General features: G+C 38.8%; 2 protein-coding genes across 2 annotated transcripts; both read left to right on the forward strand.

The window, feature by feature from the left end:
• The first annotated feature begins 7,045 nt into the window (after positions 1–7,045).
• Positions 7,046–15,069, forward strand: LOC148791560 (uncharacterized). The gene is made up of 4 exons (XM_088888231.1): positions 7,046–7,910; positions 8,575–8,733; positions 12,808–13,671; positions 14,963–15,069. Exons 1-4 carry the CDS (start codon positions 7,046–7,048, stop codon positions 15,067–15,069), a joined length of 1,995 nt encoding a protein of 664 aa, XP_088744357.1.
• A 110-nt stretch (positions 15,070–15,179) lies between these two features.
• LOC148791561 (pentatricopeptide repeat-containing protein At3g21470-like) lies at positions 15,180–15,779 on the forward strand. Its single transcript, XM_088888232.1, has one exon. It carries the CDS (start codon positions 15,180–15,182, stop codon positions 15,777–15,779), a length of 600 nt encoding a protein of 199 aa, XP_088744358.1.
• The last annotated feature ends 3,358 nt before the right edge of the window (positions 15,780–19,137 follow it).

The following is a 19,137-nucleotide window of genomic DNA, read 5'->3' on the forward strand; positions in this document are numbered from 1 at the left end:
GCCTTTGAACTCAGAGGTTGTTGAACTAAGTCTAGCAATTCCTATTTGTTTTGATTTAAGTCAAACTGGTTTTAATTTTATTCCAGATTAAAGTCTTTCTAAATTTGAATAATTTTATTCCAGATTATCATGCCCAGCTGTGGCAAATTTGAATGAGTACCCTCCATGTTTTAATTTTCTAAATCCTTAACTAGATTTCTGGTCCTTGAGGTAATTTGGGGTCAGTGGTTTGAGTAGATTTTTAAGAAGGCACCAATCTGGTCCTTATCAAAATAAGAAAATGGCACCAATCCGGTGCTTATCAAAATGGGTAATCTGGTCCTTCAGGTAATGGGTAACTTCCAGGAAGGCATGCTTGGCCGCCCTAGCTTCCACTTCAGCCCCTGCCCCATCTAACACCCTTACAGTGTTGAATTATTCTTAGGACTGCATTCTGGAAACTCGGGGCCCCACAGGGCATGCCCCACAGCACATTCCAACCGTTATTGAAAACATCAATCTTTCAACGACAAGTAGAAGAGATGTTCCCAATGCACACTGAGATGAGCCTGTAGGGCGCTGATGTGATTCCTGTGGTGTATTTGAGTATATCCTACTTTTTGACGAGAATTTGCAAGAGAAATCTTCTTCTGTGTTCCTTAAACATTTTTTTTCTTCCCTTCAAGATGGGTGAAGATCCCATTATCAAAACAAGAACTTGGGTCAGTTTATCATCTTTGAGTTTGCTTGTATCTACATAATCCCATGGCAACATCAGTCTATCCCCCTTTGTGAGTTTGGTAAAATAGAGAGTATTTCAGGTTAGCATTAATTTAGCATTTTAGTTGAGTAGAACAGATGATTTCATGTTAGCATTAATCCCATGGCACCAATCTTGATTTGTTGCATGCTAGTGAGTAGAACAGAGGTTTCACTATCACTTGACTTGAACTACTTTGATGAATTGGTCTACTGTCATCAATTTGAGACTGTAGCATGATAGGTTTTGGTTTGTTGCTTTACCCAGGTAGCTTTGCATTGTTAGCTTTTAGAACTCGTTGGCAACAAGAATGAGGTTTTAACTCAAGTCGGACAGGTTGTAATAGGATATCTGATATGAACTGCCTTATTGTCTTCTACAACCAAATAATAAAACAGAATAATAAAGGTTTGTGTCAAAAAAACCAGGTTGTGACCTTTTGAAGTTATGTTGCAATGAGCTAAGTACTTGATTGGGGGTTGTAAAGGAGAGTCTAGAATGGGGATTACCTATGCTATGAGTAAATTTGTAATTTCCTTGATTTTGACTTGCATCTTGTGTATTATCTAGCATGTCACTCATGAATTGGGCCATCAGGAGATTTTAAATTTATTAATACAATCACTTCTGTTGCTTATCAACAACAACAACAATTCATATGCAGACTTCAAATTGAGTACCATGTCTGTGTTGTAAACTGCTTACAGCACCAGTGAGTGATTTTTACAAGTTGGAGTGTCTAGAAAAAGCTGAAGAGCAGACCAAAAAGGACATGGGTTGAAGTAGAGAAATGATTTCATGGACCACAACTTAACAGTAAATATAGCACTGAACATAGTAGAATGACAGAACAGATCCAATGTAGTTGACCCCATATAATTGGGACAAAACTTAGTTGATTTGAGTACATGTCAGAGGTATAAAGGCGTCCTCTCTAGGAGGAGGGGATGAGACAAAGGTCAAAAGTTTTGGGAAGGATTCAATCATCAAGGTGGTTGGAGACCAGGGTTACCTACAGAACTACCACCAAAATTTAGCTTTTTTCTGTTGAGGAGGAGATCAGCTTACATGAATAGTGGGAATGAGGAAGAGGAGCCTGCTACTGTACTCCAATCTCAGTCATCTACTGTAAAAGCCTTGAACAGATCCAATGTTTTCAGCCAATTTAAGAAATCGGTGGTTATGTTTTTCTACCAATTCATCCTTTGATTTTCCTTTTCCTTGGAAGATCCTAGTGTTCCTCTCTTCCCAGATTGCTGAAACAATAGCTGATCTCGTTGCTCTCCACCCTGCCCCTTTTATTTGGTTATCAGAAGCTCGAGTTGAGTAGCTATTGTTTGATAGTGTTTGTTTATGTTTCTCTACTTCGTTTTATCAAGTTCTATTCCCCTGGATTTTGGTTTTTGGTAAGTTTAGATTTGTGGGTAGTGAGGTTCAGATTTGCATACTGTACTGGTGTTGGATCAGGGTTAGAAATAATTACATATTTAGAGTTTTTCTTGTTGAAGATTGTTTGGTGCCGTTCATTATTAGAAAGAAAAAATAGCATCAGATCAAATTAGTTTCTCCATACAAAATTACCAAAAGATTTTAATCTGATCGGCCCACTTCTTTTCTTTCTTTCTTTCTTTCTTTCTTTTCTTTTGAATCACCACATTATTAAGAATTAAATAAAGAATTCGGTTCTTATGCTGATATATTTCTTGAGGCAAAAATAATTATTGAGATGCTTTTCATACTTCATCAACAATGCTGTTAAGACATCATCAGCATTTCAAAATTAAATTAGGATGAATCAAGGGTTTGACGGGGGTAGATCAAGAAGGCTGAACAAAAAAATGATAATTGTATTTGGGTTAGAATCTCAAATTTGATGGGGTTTTAAATGACAGGTGATTCTTTTAAATCAAATAAAGATGCTGTTGTATTAATCATGCCACATTTTTTCTTTACTTTGTCATACTCTTATTCTTAGCTTCAAAAGAATGGAGGATTGTTAAAATGAAATGCTCTTAATTTCTTAGCTTCTCTGCTGTGTCAAGATATATGGAAGATGGCCACTTATTGAAAAGCTCTATACATATTGATGTATAAAATATAAACTGTCAGAAACTCTTGTAGTTACCGGGATTTCATTCAACTTTTTTTCATGTACTGGAATAAGAGGGGAAGAAGAATTCATTTCCCATTCCTTCTCGCCAATTCAATTGTATATATTAAGTCTTACTACTTTAGATGGAAAATGATGGTCTACATTTTTTGTTTTTTTTGTTTTTTTTTTTTTTGAAATTTGAAGGCACCAGAGAATGCTACTTTGATTTAGGGTCTACATCTACATCCATGCCTAGGAGATTTCAGAATAGGTTGATCTTCTACCTATGAAGGTATAATTGGTAGGGCTCACCGGCTGACTTTGGGTCCCCAAGACCTTCCTTTCCAGCTTTCTATCCAGAAATTGTGGGTGCCATCAGTAGCTAATCAGTGTAACCAATACTCAAAGCTGGCTACACAATACAGGCTCACCAAAACACTTTATTTTCTTGCGGATGAAGATTTGCCCACAATGAAAGTGATCTGGTTTTGATCCACAAGCTTACAGGGATATTCCCAGCTTCTCCACGGTCTTCTCCTGTTCAGCAGATACTTTGAATGATTGGTGACCCTATTGACCAATTTTTAATTCTAGTGATAGAAGAAAGACTAGTAGATTTCTACTATGATCTTCACAGTCAATGCATGTGTTGGTAGGGTACAGTGCCATTTGTCTTTTTTAATGTGTTGTCCAAAATGCCAATCTTGTTCCAATTAAATTGAGGTATGGGTTTGGGAACTTAGGCCTCATGGCTGAGAATGTGGCACAAAGGGCCCAAAATATTGAATCTCCATGATCTTCTAGGCGAGCCCACATCACGTCGCGGTCTCACCATAATGGAACAGAGATGGGCTGATTGTCAGAGGCCATAACCTAAACAAGTAACCATTTAAGATGGTTTATTTTGATGTTTTCTTTACAATGTACCTACAACAGTCATTCTTCTACTTGTGGAAATTTACCAAAGAAGATATTGGTGGAAATGGCATGCTGTGGTTGTGTGTGATTGATGAATAATTTTACCATTTCTATAAGTTGGCACATGAGAAGTCTAAGTTTTCTACTCGGATGCCTTTCATTGCTTGGTTGAGATATATTGTAGTTTCACAGGCTTAAGCAGTGGCTTTCTGAAAGCATCACCATGATGGGTGTAGAAGTGTCAATTTTCTATAAAAGATAGGCACAGGCTTAAGCAGTGGCTTTCTGTGCATATGTGGCCTGCTTGTATGCCATTGTTCAACATTTTAGGATCTAGAAAGAAATAAAAGGAAATATCTATCTACAGATTTTAAATATTAATTTAAATTTGCTGGAGTTTACAATTGCATTTATTCACATCAGCTTATTTTTCTTATAGTCCTGAATCCATTTTCATATATATTCAATCATAATTGCACTATCATCAAACTCAACCCAGATATAAATTAACTTGGGTTCGATTTCCTACACTTTTTTCTCTTTTTTTTTTTTTTCAATTCAACTACCTATTCTTAGGAGAATGTATACACCTTTCATGGGGCACTTATTTATTGTGTTCTATGCATGTTATATTATCATATACCATTCAAACTTGTGTTATGACTTGCGTGTTTGTAATCTATGTACAGGTAGGGGAGTTTTAGGATTATCAATTCCTGGTTGCCCTGAAGCGTTCCAATTATTCTGGCAAGATGAACAATCCGAGGAAGAAGGTTGTAGAAGCCATAGATCAGGGGAAGAAGGCAGTAGCAGTCAAAGATCGAAGGAACAATAAATTGTCATAGATCAATAAACTGTATTTGAACAATTTGTTTTCGATGTTATAATGATTAATCTTTATATTAATAGATTGAGTTTTACATTTAAACTTTTATTTAAGTAGTTTAAGTTTCCATATATCAATTTGCAAGAGTGTATTAAGTATGTATTATAGTGGTGGACCAATAAAGTGCAGATATAAAAAGATGTTGAAAATAACATATAAAAAAAATAAAAAAATTAATAGTGACCAAAGCCGGCGGTCACCTAATCGCCTGGGCCTGGGCCTCAAACCCAATTCTTAGAATTGGGCCACAAACCCAATTCGTATTTAGGGACAGACATTTCTCCCTCATTGGGGGAGCAGCGAAACATTGACGCTGCAATAATGTTAAATTTACACACATTAATTAAAGAAATATATGTTTCTCAAACTCTCCACCGTATGAAATGTAATCCAAAACTTGGTATTATGAATGTGATAATAAATGTAACAGATATGACAACCAGCGACTCCTTTTTCTTTGTGGTTTCAAAATATGCTTTGAACGTATTGCACAAGCTTTGTTTGGAGTTTGGACCCCTTTACACGCCTTTGTTTGTAGCTCATCCTATCCCTATGCCAACGGTTTGTGACTACTAACCAGTCGTTTCACCTAAACGCTGCAATAGCCTAGAAAGAAGGGCGAGGGTGATTCAAGTTTGGCGGATTCCTTGGCTTTGGTGGCCTTCTTTTCCCATTTCAAGCGCCAAAGAAGCTCCACCTCATCAGGAACATTCTTCTACTCTCTCAGTTGAATCGTTTGAGCAAGTTGGTGTTTCCTTTGTAGATGGTCAGAAATCTCATTTTCACGATTGATTGAGATCTAAGTAGGGTTCAGTACAAACTTCCTTATTGTCATATTTGACTTACAATTCCATTTTAGAGTGTGAGTCGGATTCAGAAAGTGTTGTCCCTTGTTGCTTTGTTGATAACCTGGACTACCTCTCTAGATTCAAAAGAACCAATGGTATCTTAGATTTTTATAACGTGGTAGTGGCCAAACCCTCTTCTAGGGGGTCCCTTAGTTCAAGAGGGCAAGGTAGATGAGGCAAGAGAGGTCAGCGGAATTTGGTTCTTAGGCTTTCTAGGTTTTGGGTTTTATTGGTTTGCCTTCTATGCGGCTACCTTTTTAGTATACTTGTTGAATGATTATGTGTTTTGAGTATATGTTTTGTAAAAGGAAAATACTGGTGTGCTAAAACATTTTTACTATATATGATGTAAAGTGAACTGTGGCCACCAACCCTCCCCCTTGAATTGGCATGTATCTCATTTTATAATTTTAGATAACCTCCATTTCAGGAGGTTGAGATTTCTCCAATATCATTAGAGATGCAACTGGAGTGGGCTTAATCAGAGCCTGCAATTTTACTTGGACTAGGCATGGAATTTTAGTCCTCAGGCTGGGTTTGGGCCCAAAATTTTGGGTTTTCTTAACGTTTAGGCTGGGCTTGGTTATAGCGCTTGGGGAACTCGAGCCCAGTTTAAATCAATTTGATTTTATTCCAAATTAAGCCTGGACCAAATATATATATATATACATACATACATACACATATAGATACATTATTTATATATATACATACATGTATACACTATCCAAGCCCAACCCAAATGCATTAATTTTTAGTAAGGTATAAACTTGAATTGAACAGATAACCTTGGGCTCAGGTTTGAGTGCATGATTTATGGTTCCCCCACCCCCTTCTACACGCCCTTTTTTGTTTGTTTGTTTGTATATCATCCTATCCCTTGTTAATGGTATTTCTGTTGACTGCTTGGATTGATGGTCCATCGTCATCTCCTCTCCTTAGGTGTCACTTTCGCTCCTTTTAAGACATAGAAGAAGATTGAAAGGGAGTACCATTGACTTGACTTATGAATAAATACCATCACCTAGAAAAAAAACCCTTAAGAGAAGGAATTAATCAATGGCAAACTCTTATAAAATGTTAAATAATAGTTTCAGCAATTCCTTATCCCATAAAAGGGGCTTGAACTCTATATTTTCCATTCACAAAATATTTAATTAACGCTCAAATCTCCCACTTTCTTAGAATTGTTTTTTCAAATCTGTCCTCTTCTCGACCACTAATGTGACGTGACAGTGGAAAAAGTCACTGATATTTGTCTGCGTGTGCCTGGATTGAAAGCTTTATTTTTGGCTTCTGTGTAATATTCCACGCCTTAAGCTTAACGTTAGGGACTTGGAAAAATATCGATAGTTCATTCACTTGATTGACTTGGGATTAAACGGCTCAGCATAGTAATCTTTGATCAGTCGTACTTATATTTATAGTGGCATGGGTCACGATGATTCCATTTCCAGGTACAACAGCATTCTGTTCCTTCCTTTTACCGAGGACGCATTTATCATCCGATCATGATTTGGCCCTTGTTGCTTCTTCATCTCATCCTACTACGGTTGGTCACGATGAACGCAGCAACAACAGGGTCGTCGACATTAACGTCTCTGACAAGGCCCGGCTGTCCGGAGAAATGTGGAAACCTCAGCATACCCTACCCGTTTGGCATCGGTGATGACCCAAAGTGTTTCTTGAACGAAGATTTTCATTTGATATGCGACACCACCGGTGAAACTCAATTGTCGTTCCACGTCAATTTGCCCGTTTTGAACATATCTCTGCAAGGCCAACTGACGACCTCTGTTCCTGGAGCTGCCAAATGCTACCTAGACACCATCCTCAACAACAAATGGCAGGGGATTGGCGACTCTGGGGTTAACTTTTCAAATGCATTTAGGGTCTCGGATACCAGAAACAGATTGACCATCGTCGGTTGCGACACATCTGGTACTTTGTATGACTACAATGGCAAAGAGTTCTACGTGGGTTGCACCTCAAAATGCTTGAACGATACCAAAGTGATAATGGGCTTACCATGCAGTGGATTTGGATGCTGCCAGACCACGATACCCAAGGGTATCGCTGATTTTCAAATACAGATTCATAGCGTTTACAACTTCACAAACACACTCAATATTAGTAAATGTGGGATTGTTGTTTTGACCGATCAGGACGACTTACAGTCGAAAGTATCACACCTATGGGATGCCCGAAACCACGTGAATGACCTTGTAACTTCTGGCATTCGACGTCCAATAGTACTGGATTGGGCAATTCGAAACAACAATAAGTCTTGCGAGGAAGCACGAGGAATGAACAATTCTGCCTGCGGGAGAAACACATACTGCTCCAATTCCACAAATGGCCCTGGATATCTTTGTCATTGTTTGCAAGGTTACGATGGGAATCCTTACCTCCCCGATGGATGCCAAGGTATGAACTCAATTTCTAATTATTCTCTTGCTTTTCACTTAAGGCTCGCTCAGTTTGGAAGGAGTATAAATACAAATATGTTGACTGCAAAACCTTGTATTTTCTTCATATTTGCATTTCTACTCCTTCCAAACTGAGCTTAATTGCGTTTCAATATTGTCATAGGAGAACACTTGATGTCGTCAATATCGTTGATCGGGCAAGTAGGATTTGTCTGGATTGCCCATTTTCTCATCATTCAACGGTTTCGGTACCGTTTGAATTTTCTGTTTCTTGATATCCTCTGGATATCGTAAGTGTTAACCAGTTAAATTAATCAGCTGGTATTCATCAAACTTCTCAGAGTAGTATTGATTAATTGGTCAAAGTTCGGCCATGTGTTGGGAGTGCTTACCATAAAAATAAGTGTTTGAATAAGCACTTATTTACTTTTTTTTATTCCTTTTGAAGGGATACACAATGGGGAGTAGTAACCCCTCATATTTTAAATAAATACTTATTTTGAACTTATTTCTTAAATACCAATAAATACTTAATAATGTGGTCCAATCCCAAATAAGTATTTATTTCAAATGAGTACTTATTTTTAAACACTCCCAAACCTCTAAAAGCGCAGAATTTAGTTTAAGAATTAGATCTTAATTTAATTTATATGCATGCATAGCATCGGACGGGTCTAATCCAAAGACATGTGAGAAAGCAAATAGCAATTACGCATGTGGTAATAACACCAACTGCTACATCTCCAAAGACAGCCCTGGATATATATGCCAATGTACCGAAGGTTTTTATGGGAATCCTTATCTTCCTGATGGATGCCAAGGTATGTCTTCACAAATTTTAATTTTTCCAGTTTTCTTCAAATTTTACAATTATTTAAGTAGGAAATAAAGGCAGGCATCTTATATGTCTTCACAAACTTTATTGATTTCTCTCAACAAATTTGTAATTCTAATGATAACATGATTAACCGACGTAGCCTTTCCTATATAAAGTCTTTACATCTCTCAACCCAAATCTCCCTAAATAATAATGAAGGATTTGATTGTGTTGATAGCTCTTTTTTTATGCAAAGGTTCCACTAATCAATGGCTCTGTCTCTAGCATGCTTGAGTTTAGGGCTGATCATGGGTCGGGTGGGCCAGGCCGAGAACTAATGATAAGGGTTTGAAGCTAGGCCTAAGCCTGGCCCAGCCTGCACCCTGGGCCTAAATCACAAGCCCAAGACCGGTTCTATATAGGCCTAGGCCAGGTTTACGGGCTTTTTGGACCTAACGAGTAAAGAGTTTAAGCCCATGAAATGATATAATAAAATTTAATTTATTTAAATTTGTAAATTAAGTAATATAAAAGAATAATACATACAAAAAAAATACACATGGCCCGAACCTCATTTAATTGTTAATATCGTTTTATAGGAGAAGGAAAGGCCTTCATTCTCTTTCTTGAAGAATGTGGGATTTAGATCAACTCTAAATAATTAGTGCAACAATTGAGTGTTTTCCATGTCCCACATTGCTTAAGGAATGAGGATGAAGGCTATATATAAGACTTTTCTTAAGATAATAATTCTCATAATTGAATTGACTAGACATATGTGTTAATACATTATACATTTCAAGAATAACTAGCCCTAGCTGAGTTTTAGAAATGCTTAGAGAAAAGATGATTGAAAGATTCTTCATTCCACAACCTTACATTTGAACAACCTAAAACGGTAGGGTGTGTAATTTTCGACATAAAACTGAATTAATCGGTTGCAGGATAATCAGGTCTAACCTGATGGATTAAATTATAATATAATAATATATATATATATATATATATATATATATATATATATCAAAAACCAGAACTTTCCTAAACAGAACCGACCCGACCGCTTTGAATCCGTCCCTTTGACAGCCCTACAAACCAACATCCCAAATGTTGCTGGACCAGTTAACAATACATTGATGAGTGACAAGTGGTTTCGAGTGGGAGGGACGGCTAACGAGTGATAGGTGGTGGTTTCTGTGTCGAGTTCGGTGTTGGACTCTTTTCTCAATTGGTGATTGGTGCCTGACAAAGTTGTAGGTGGGTCCTCTTCACAAGCCCAGTCCCGTTGACTAACATGGAGTTCGAAAAGGAGACCATTCTAATTTAAAAGTACCATTCGGGCGTATTAATCGAGTTGAGTCGAGCCGAGTATCACGAGCTCGAGTTCGATTAAAAAACAGAGTTCGAAACTTGACTTGAGTTGAAACTTGAGAGTCGGTTCGAGTAGTTTTATTTGAGCCGATTTTAAATAAATTAATATTAAGTATACTAAAATTAAAATATATTTAAAATTATAAATAAATTAATATTATAAGTATTATAAATAAAAATATATTTTTAAATGCCAATTATAAATGTATTCATTTATATTATAAATAAGTTAATATAAAAAGATTAATATTTATTTATATTATAAATACAAATATATTAAAAAATATTATATTATTTTATTATGAACTCAATTAAGCTCACGAGCCATGGAGCTGATTATTGTAAAGCTTGAACTTAACTCAACCAATTACTCGACTCGAGTTTAAGCTCAACTTGAACTTGATTACTGTAAGCTGAGTTCGAGTATTTAGTAAGCCGAGCCTGAACAGCTTGAAAGTAGGCTCGACTCGCTTACACCCCAAGGTGACCCAAGGTTCTAAAAGAGATGTCCATGTAGCTGTCTCCTAAGCTAAAGGTGCCCTTCTCTCATTCAACTGACAAACTATCAGCTAAGGATCTTGCATTTAAAACATATTCAGATATAGACATATACTTCCTTTCTTAAGGCTAAATGCAACTGTTTCCTAAGTTGGATCAATCTAGAGCGTGGGCGTGAATAGTTTGCACAAGATTTAGAGAGTGCATTCCGCACATCTAGTGAGCATCGATATTCAACAATTAGTGCAAAACCACTTTCCATAAGGCTATGTTTGATTCGAAGGAAAAGGTAGAGAAATAAAGGCTGGATTGGGAAACAATAATCCAAGAGAGAATTAATTGATCTTTCTCAAAACATTCATTATAGGCTGGATTGGGAATACTATGATCTACACTAGTTCAGGAATTTCCTTTGGTGAAGTTGCGACTAAATCATCCGCATAACCCTAAAACATCCACATAACCCAAATCGACCGGTTGGTGTAGAGTGTGGGTAATATTTGAGCCCTCCAACGTAGCAGGACATCCATGCAACAGCCATGCTTATGTGAAGTTATCCCCCAATAAGTGGAGGATTCTGTTAGTCCATAGGTGCATGGGGAAGCATGGTGTCCGTGGTAGTGGTAGAGGGGGAAGACGAAGAAATTCAGAAGTTTGATAGTTTCAATTTTTCCTGAGCTGTCTTGGTTTTGTTGTTAGGAATGAGAGTAAACGTCCATTGTTATTTGTTGAGTCAGTTCATAATTAGGGGTGCTTACAGTTTCGTTAACCAAACAAATAACGGTCACAAACTTGAAACTGAACTGCTACCTTCGGTTTTTGTAAATGGTCAAAATATGATAGAAAACTAAATTAATTAATTAATCAATTGATCACTGGTCTCTATTTCTATGCTTCGGTAGTGGGGTTTGTATGCTTATGCAATACTTTGCTCTCTGTTTTTACATTACTTGTTCGACTATGATATTGGAAACTGGAAAGACCTTGTCGGTTGCAAAAGCGCCACAGGTGAAAGGAGGGGAATTGCGGTAGGAAGCTGCGTTAGTGAGGTCGTTTTCTACTCTACAGAAATAGGCCATCGGTTGGTGGTAACTGGTAAGTCGTCTCCAGTGCCTGGCCTGGGACAGACCTTGTCGTTGGAGAAACGTTGTGCTGTGTTATGCTGGTTGAGACACAGAGGTAGTGATAAGAAGAAACGGTTGCTGCGAAAGTAATAAGTGGGCCCCGCATCACGGGAAGTTGGAATTTCAAATTCATTTTGGCAGAATGATGGTTTAACTGCTGTGAGCGTAACACTTCCCTTGAAGAACCTGATGAAGCGTTTAAGTTGGAATTTCAAATTCATTTTGGCAGAATGATGGTTTAGCCCAGGGTTAAAATTGATGCCAACTAATCGAACGACATTGATATTATAAATTTACAGTAGAAATCAGAATTCTGTATTGAGCCTATCTGTATTTCTCCGATTCATCTTTGCATGTTGCGCCTATCTCACCATCCTTGAAGCAGTGTCGAATGGCGCTTTAATTGCGGTTTCTACTGAGACTATTGGAGACTCGGATTTGGGTTGAGGGGATATCTTTGGGTTCGGATCAGGTTGGAATGTGGGAGACAGAAGTGAAGTTGAGGGGCTGATCTTGATTTATAAAAGCTGGGGTGGCAAAGAAGGCTGATTTGGAAGTGTTATGTAAGAGGCATTCGGCTAGAAGAGTTTGGTATGCCGTGGAGTTGGCGGAAGGAAGTGTCTATTTTGAAGAGAGGTGGATTAGAAGATATTCTTTTGGGTCTTATCGGATGGAGGCTCCCTTTCAAGAAGTTCAGGGTGATTTTTCGGGCGGAGTGAGATCCTCTCCCCCACCCTTTAACCCTAATGTATATCCTTCTTTTTTTATTTTCAATATTTTTTTTGTCACAAAAAAAAAGACATTATATCGAGAAAACTTCTGATCAATCAATTTGTATCAAAAACGTGGTAACCAATCATGTCTTATTTATCAAAATTCATGCATGGATTTTGATTGATCAAAACTCAATTTAGACAAGAAATTAGATTGGAAAATGTATTTATCAAAACCAATCATGTCTTATTTATCAAAACCAATCATGTCTTATTGCTTCTATGTTGAATATGCTCCACATAAAGTTATGAAAGCAAGAAATTAGATTGGAAAGTGTATTTACTTTTTTCTTCATCACCTCGTCTTGACAGCATTAGTGATATCGTCGGATACAAGGCCTGGCTGCCAAAGCAAATGTGGGAATGTTGGCATCCCATACCCGTTTGGCCTAGTGGGAGATGATCCAACCTGTTTCAAAAATGATGACTTCAAGTTATTCTGCGACACTGCCATCCTTCCTCCAAAATTGACGTTTTATGGCGATTATAAGGGAGATGACCATACCATTCTCCATATATCACTTGATGCTCATCAACTAACGACTTCCATTCTCGGAAGTGTCCAATGTTACATGGGTGCAGATGAAGACATGGAGGATAATGAAATTAGTTATTCTTTTCCAAACACATACAGGCTCTCCAATACCAGAAACAGATTCATGGCAGTCGGTTGCGACATGTATGGCGTATTGGATGATTACGAGGGCTCTGTGTTCAATGTGGAATGTCGATCATCATGCTTGAACGATACAGAAGTGACAGCTAATTCATCTTGCACCGGCTATGGTTGCTGCCAGACAACCATACTAAACGATCTTAATGACTTTGAAGCAAGCACAAGGAGCCTTAACGACTTCGCATACACAAGGAATATTAGTAGATGTGGGTTGGCTGTTCTTCTGTCCGACGACCGGGATTCATTATTTGACTCACAAGTTTCACGGCTCTGGGAGATAAGAAACAATGTTGAATACCTTCTTAACGTTGGGATAAGGACTTCCATAGTACTGGACTGGGCAATTCGAAACCAGAGTTGCGAGGAAGCACAAACAGACGTGGCTGGGTATGCCTGTGGGAGTAACACCTATTGCATCAACTCCTCAAATGGCGCTGGATATCTTTGCAATTGCCTGCATGATTTTCAAGGGAATCCTTATCTTCCCCATGGATGCCAAGGTATGCTATTACTACGAAATCCAAACAATTATTCTCCTCTCTTTTACTTCAAAATTTAAATACAAATATTAAAAAATATCAATACTTATTATATTATATAGTGATAATGGCCATATCAACAGCCCTTTCCTTCTCACATTCCACCTCTTTCATTTCTACTTCACGATCTCTCCTTTTAATCCCTTCCCAGCTCTCTCGTTCACTCTCTCTCCTTTCTTCCCTTTCCCTAACATAATAACCCACCTATTAAGCTAGATGTCAAGTCCCAATTTGAAATTCAATAACTATTATATTGGGAAATTTCCCAAAAACACTTGTGAAAGTTTTAGAAACTTTGTAAAATTGTTTCATTCCTGCTCTCTTTGTTCCCTACTTTCAAAAATACATACGTTTTCTTCTCTTCACATCCTTCTAACTTTCTAATCTACCAAAGTACCATACCTCATGCCACTTCAATCTGTAGACCGAGAGTTTCTTCCCCTGCTTTTGTGAGAGATCCCAAACGGCTCAAATCCATGTAGGATGTGCGCCTTCCTATTTTGAACCTGAAATTTTAGAGGACAGTGAGACATGTGACACGAAGATTTTTCCTATTCCAAAAGTTTTGTTTTCTAACTTTTTCTTTAGTTCTGATAGAGTTGTTTTTGACATTGTTATATGTTTCCAAGTTGAATGAGAACCCCTGTTTAAAATTTTGATATGATATGTCCTGAGGTGTATTGTATCCTATTAGAGGTATATTGGTGTGTATTGGAGGTGTATCGAGTTTATAGATTTAACTATCATATCCATAGAGTAATTGAATATTTTTAAATTAAAAAAATTAATAATAATAAATTATATTTTATCATTTGATCACAACAATTGAATATATTATAACTGTATGGATGATCTATCAGACCAACTGAAATTTTTTCTTTAATAATTACTTTTTAGTTTTATATTTTTATAATTAAAAATTAATTAATTAATTAAATTTTATCATGTGATCACAATGATTGAATGTATTATAAATCTATTGATGATTTATCATATCCACAAAGCAATCGAAATTTCTTCTTTAATAACTAATTTTTGAATATATTATATAATGTTTATTTATTTTTTATAATTTTTGAAAATAAATAATAAATAATTGTTATTTATATTTTTACATCGAAGTTTTGCCAATGCATATTTTATGGTTGGATAGGAGAGTTGGGTCTTTCTCATCCCATAAAACATTAAACCTTATGAATTATAATTTATAAATTATAGTTAAGAATGAGATTTTTAATAAAATTATAATTAGCTATAATATATTTCTTTTCGTCGCTGGTGGACAATGGAACAGTGGAGAGCGGAGGTTGTGGCCTTGTGGGAGAAAGGGAAGTCACTGTTCATCGTCTCCCACCTTGAGATGGAAAACAGGGTAGCGGCAGCAAGAAACCTCTCTCCTCTCGGCAGCAAGAAACCTCTCTCCTCTCGGCAGAGGAGAGGAGGTTGGAAGTCAGAAAGGAGAGTTTGCGATGGCTCCAACTAATGGATCTTGGTCTCATGTCATAAAAAGGTACCTCTCTCAAGGAGCCCCAGAAGAAGCTCTTCTTCTTTACATCCAAATTCTCTGCAAAAGGAATCCACCATTATGGTGTTATTCCTCTACTACTCAAGGCTTGTGGGTCTCTGCCGGGAAAGCTTTCCATGCTGAGTCGATCACAATTGGGGTGGATTCAGATGTGGGGATAGGGACTTCATTGGTTAGCATGTATTCTAAATGCCGCGACATAGTTGGTTCCCACAGGGTATTTGATGAAATGCCAGATAGGAATTTGGTGACATGTAATGCAATGATAAGAGGGTGTTCAAGGAATGGTGACATGGGTTCTGCATCATTTAGTTTTGAACGGATGCTAGAGAAGACGGAAGTTACATGGGCAGAGATGATTTATGGATATGCAAGGAATGGGGTTATTATTGCTGCTAGGCGTTTATTCAATTGCTCTCCACATGAGATGAGGAATCTAGTGACATGGACTGTGATGATCGATGGATATGTGAGGATTGGGCAGTTGAAGACGGCAAGGCAGCTATTTGAGGAGATGCCACAGCGGAACTGCTATTCCTGGTAGTCAATAATTGCTGGTTACTACAAGAAGAGTAACGTCAAGGAGGCAAGAGAGATCTTTGATCGCATTACAGTCAAGAATTTGGTGAACTGGAATACATTGATTGCTGGATATGCACAGAATTGATATTGCGAAGAAGCTCTAGAGGCTCTCGATAAGATGCAGTCCAAGGGATTTAAGCCTGATGAAGTTACAGTAGCAAGTGCATTATCAGCTTGTGCACAAAATGGTTCTTTGGATCACGAAAAAGAAATCCATAATCTTGTAAATTGTAACAATATCAAACCTAACCAGTTGACATGTATGCAAAATGCGGCGACTTGCATAATGCAAGAATGATTTTTAGGGATGGGGTTTCATTGAAGTGCCAAATAGTTATTATTATTATTTATTATTTTATTATTATGATTATTATTTATTATTATTGATGAAGGGCAAATTAGGCCCTCCAATGACATCATGACAAATGGCATCTTAGAACAGTTGAATGACACATAGACACCACCTAAGTGATGATTTTGAGTCTCAGATCATGGTTCATTTGCGCTCCGACCTAGTGACTTTTACCACACTTAGGTCGGTTAAGAGCACCTCGTTCAGGGCTTACCTGTAGCACCTCGTCATTGGTCGAAGTGACCTCAACGCAAGGACTAGGCGATGACCTGTGAGATGTGCTGACCAACAAATTCGGCATGCATATGCCGACACTCCCAGGTTTCTAGGAATTTGGCCCACGTACTGGATATTCTAGAGAATGCATGGCCATTACCTCCAAAGATCTCGGACCGGTTAGGCACGACATCCTGAAAATCTTGGGTGCAGTGCGTGAGATCGATGACAACTCAACTATATAAGGGCTTCAGACGTCAAGAACAGGGTACGCACAATTACTTGTTCATTAGCCAACTAGTATACATATTTTCAACTTGCACAACCTAGTACTAACTTAGGAATCGCAATCTAGTCAGCTCGGCTTCCAAGTCTTCATCCAACATAAATCCTCCACTTCGGCCTTTGAGTCACCCACCACCAAGAAGTAGCCAGATGACTAGAGAGCGCTCAGATTGCACAACGTCAATAGCATCGAAGTCACCGGCCAGCTGGGAACTACCAAAACTTGCATCATCAACTGACATCATCTGTGAGACATGCTACAAAAAGCTAAATTCTCGTCTTCTAGAAAACTAAATGCTCATCTTCTAGAAAGTTAAGATCTCACCTTTTAAAAATTTAAGTTTTCACTCTCTAATTTCCATTTTTTATGAACTCAAAGGCATTTTTGACCAGTACCAACATCATGAACCAATAATCAATTACTGGGGGGCAAAGGCGTCCATGATGAACCTTGAGACCCACCCTATTACAATCAGTAGCAACCATGCCAAAGTCATCACTCCTAGTATCTTATGTAAACACACCGCCATGGCTTGTGAACACCCCTCTCCTTGCGGTAGATTCATCAGCGGTTCCCACCAGGATTGAAGCGTGGCGGTTCTATGAAATGAAGGAAGAATTTCCAAATCTGAGAATGGGAGAAGCCCGATGTAAACAACATAATGACCTCGACAACCAGTAGTTTGGCAACAAGCACCTTGGAGTGAGGCCACCCCTACAGGTTGAGCCCTCCACAGTTCCCGCGGTGTTTGACAGCCAATAGATTGTAAAGAAGCCCCACCGACCTCAGCTCATTCTATGTTTATACTCAACAACGGTTAAACCGAATGAAGCCTCTTCTGCTTAATTTCGCAAGTTTGCTTCTAGAAGTCGAGCACTTCCTAGATCCCATGGGAGTAGGCGGCCAATGGATTACATGGATGCCCTTGTAGGTCGAGCCTTCCAAGGCTCCCATGCGAGCTGGCGACCTAAAGTCAATAGTGCTTCTCTCGTAGGTCGAGCTCCTAGTGGCTTCTTGTAGGGGTGGATGACTGACGTCACTACAAGGTTGATGCAGTGTAACTGTAGCCTCGAACTGCTGACTCACACCAATAACATGTTTATGTATCAACAACCCTCACAAGGGGGTCCGAAGTGCATAGTTGTGGTCTTGCAAGCACTCACCTAGGAAGATAATCCCACGAGACAATGTAGAAGCAGCCATATGGGAAGTTACTACAGAACGACCACCTTTTTAGGTGGAAAGGTTAATGCGCACGTTGGCTAAATAATATTTTGGAGAGTGGACCACGAGTCGCTCCCAGAGCCTAAGGGCTAGGATGCCCAATTGATAAAAAACCTCAGCACCACGTGAGACCCAGTCACCTCTTCGGCATAGGCAAGATCAAGGATAAGGAGAATGGACTGTGAGTCACTCCTAGAGCCTAAGGGCTAGGGTGCCGAGCTGATAAAAGACCTCAACACCGCATGAGACCCATTTGCCTCTTCGATGTGGGCAAGATAAAGGATAAGGAGAGTTGACGGCGAGTTGCTCTCATATCCTAAGGGCTAGGGCGCCGAGATAATAAAAGACCTCGGCACCACATGTGACGCAATTGACTCTTTGGCATGGCCAAGATCAAGGATAAGTAGAGTGGACCACAAATCGCTCTTAGTGCCTAAGAGCTAAGGTGTCGAGCTGATAAAAGATCTTGACACCATATAAGACCCAATCACCTCCGCGGCTTGGGCAATCTAGTTGCGAGCTTATTAGACCTCGGCACCACATAAGACCCAGTTGCCTGCTTCCTTGGCAAGGGCAATAGAGTCAAATGCAAACTTAGCCAATCTTTTCACCTCGGTTTAGGCTTTGTGTCAAACTCGCTAGATACTCTTTCAGAACCAGTTTGAATGATGCTACGTTAGAGTCTACTTAGGTGGAGCAACCTGATAAAGCAATCACATAGAACCCCTTCTTGAGGGCGATCCGATGAGCTCCACTCTTGAGGTAATAGGTCGGATTGCTAGATCCCTTGATGGTCACATCCCTTATAAGGTAGATGTCCTCGTGTATCTGCTCCACCTTTCCTCGAGCAGATGAGATCGCTCTCGTGCCCCGATAATCAAGACAACGAGGTCCTGTGTAAGGCTGCTAACACTTGGATTCTTCTAACCTGAGAAGCAAATCAGACCTATGCTTACGACTATGAGTTCATAAAACAGTCATTCCAAGCCAAAGGAACTATCTACTTCCTTCGCCTAGGTACTCTCAGCTCGGGAGTGGGGGGCAATTGATGAAGGGCGGATGTGGCCCTCCAATGACATCGTGACACATGGCATCTTAGAACTACTGAATGACACATAGACACCACCTAAGTGATGATTTGGAGTCCTAGATCGCGGTTCATTTGCACTCCGACCTAGCGACTTTGACCACAACTTAGGTCAGCTAGGAGCACCTCGTTCAGGGCTGACCTATAACTCCTCG

Source organism: Nelumbo nucifera, chromosome 5, assembly GCF_055504915.1.
Source record: "Nelumbo nucifera cultivar China Antique chromosome 5, China Antique-T2T, whole genome shotgun sequence".
Taxonomy (NCBI): domain Eukaryota; kingdom Viridiplantae; phylum Streptophyta; class Magnoliopsida; order Proteales; family Nelumbonaceae; genus Nelumbo; species Nelumbo nucifera.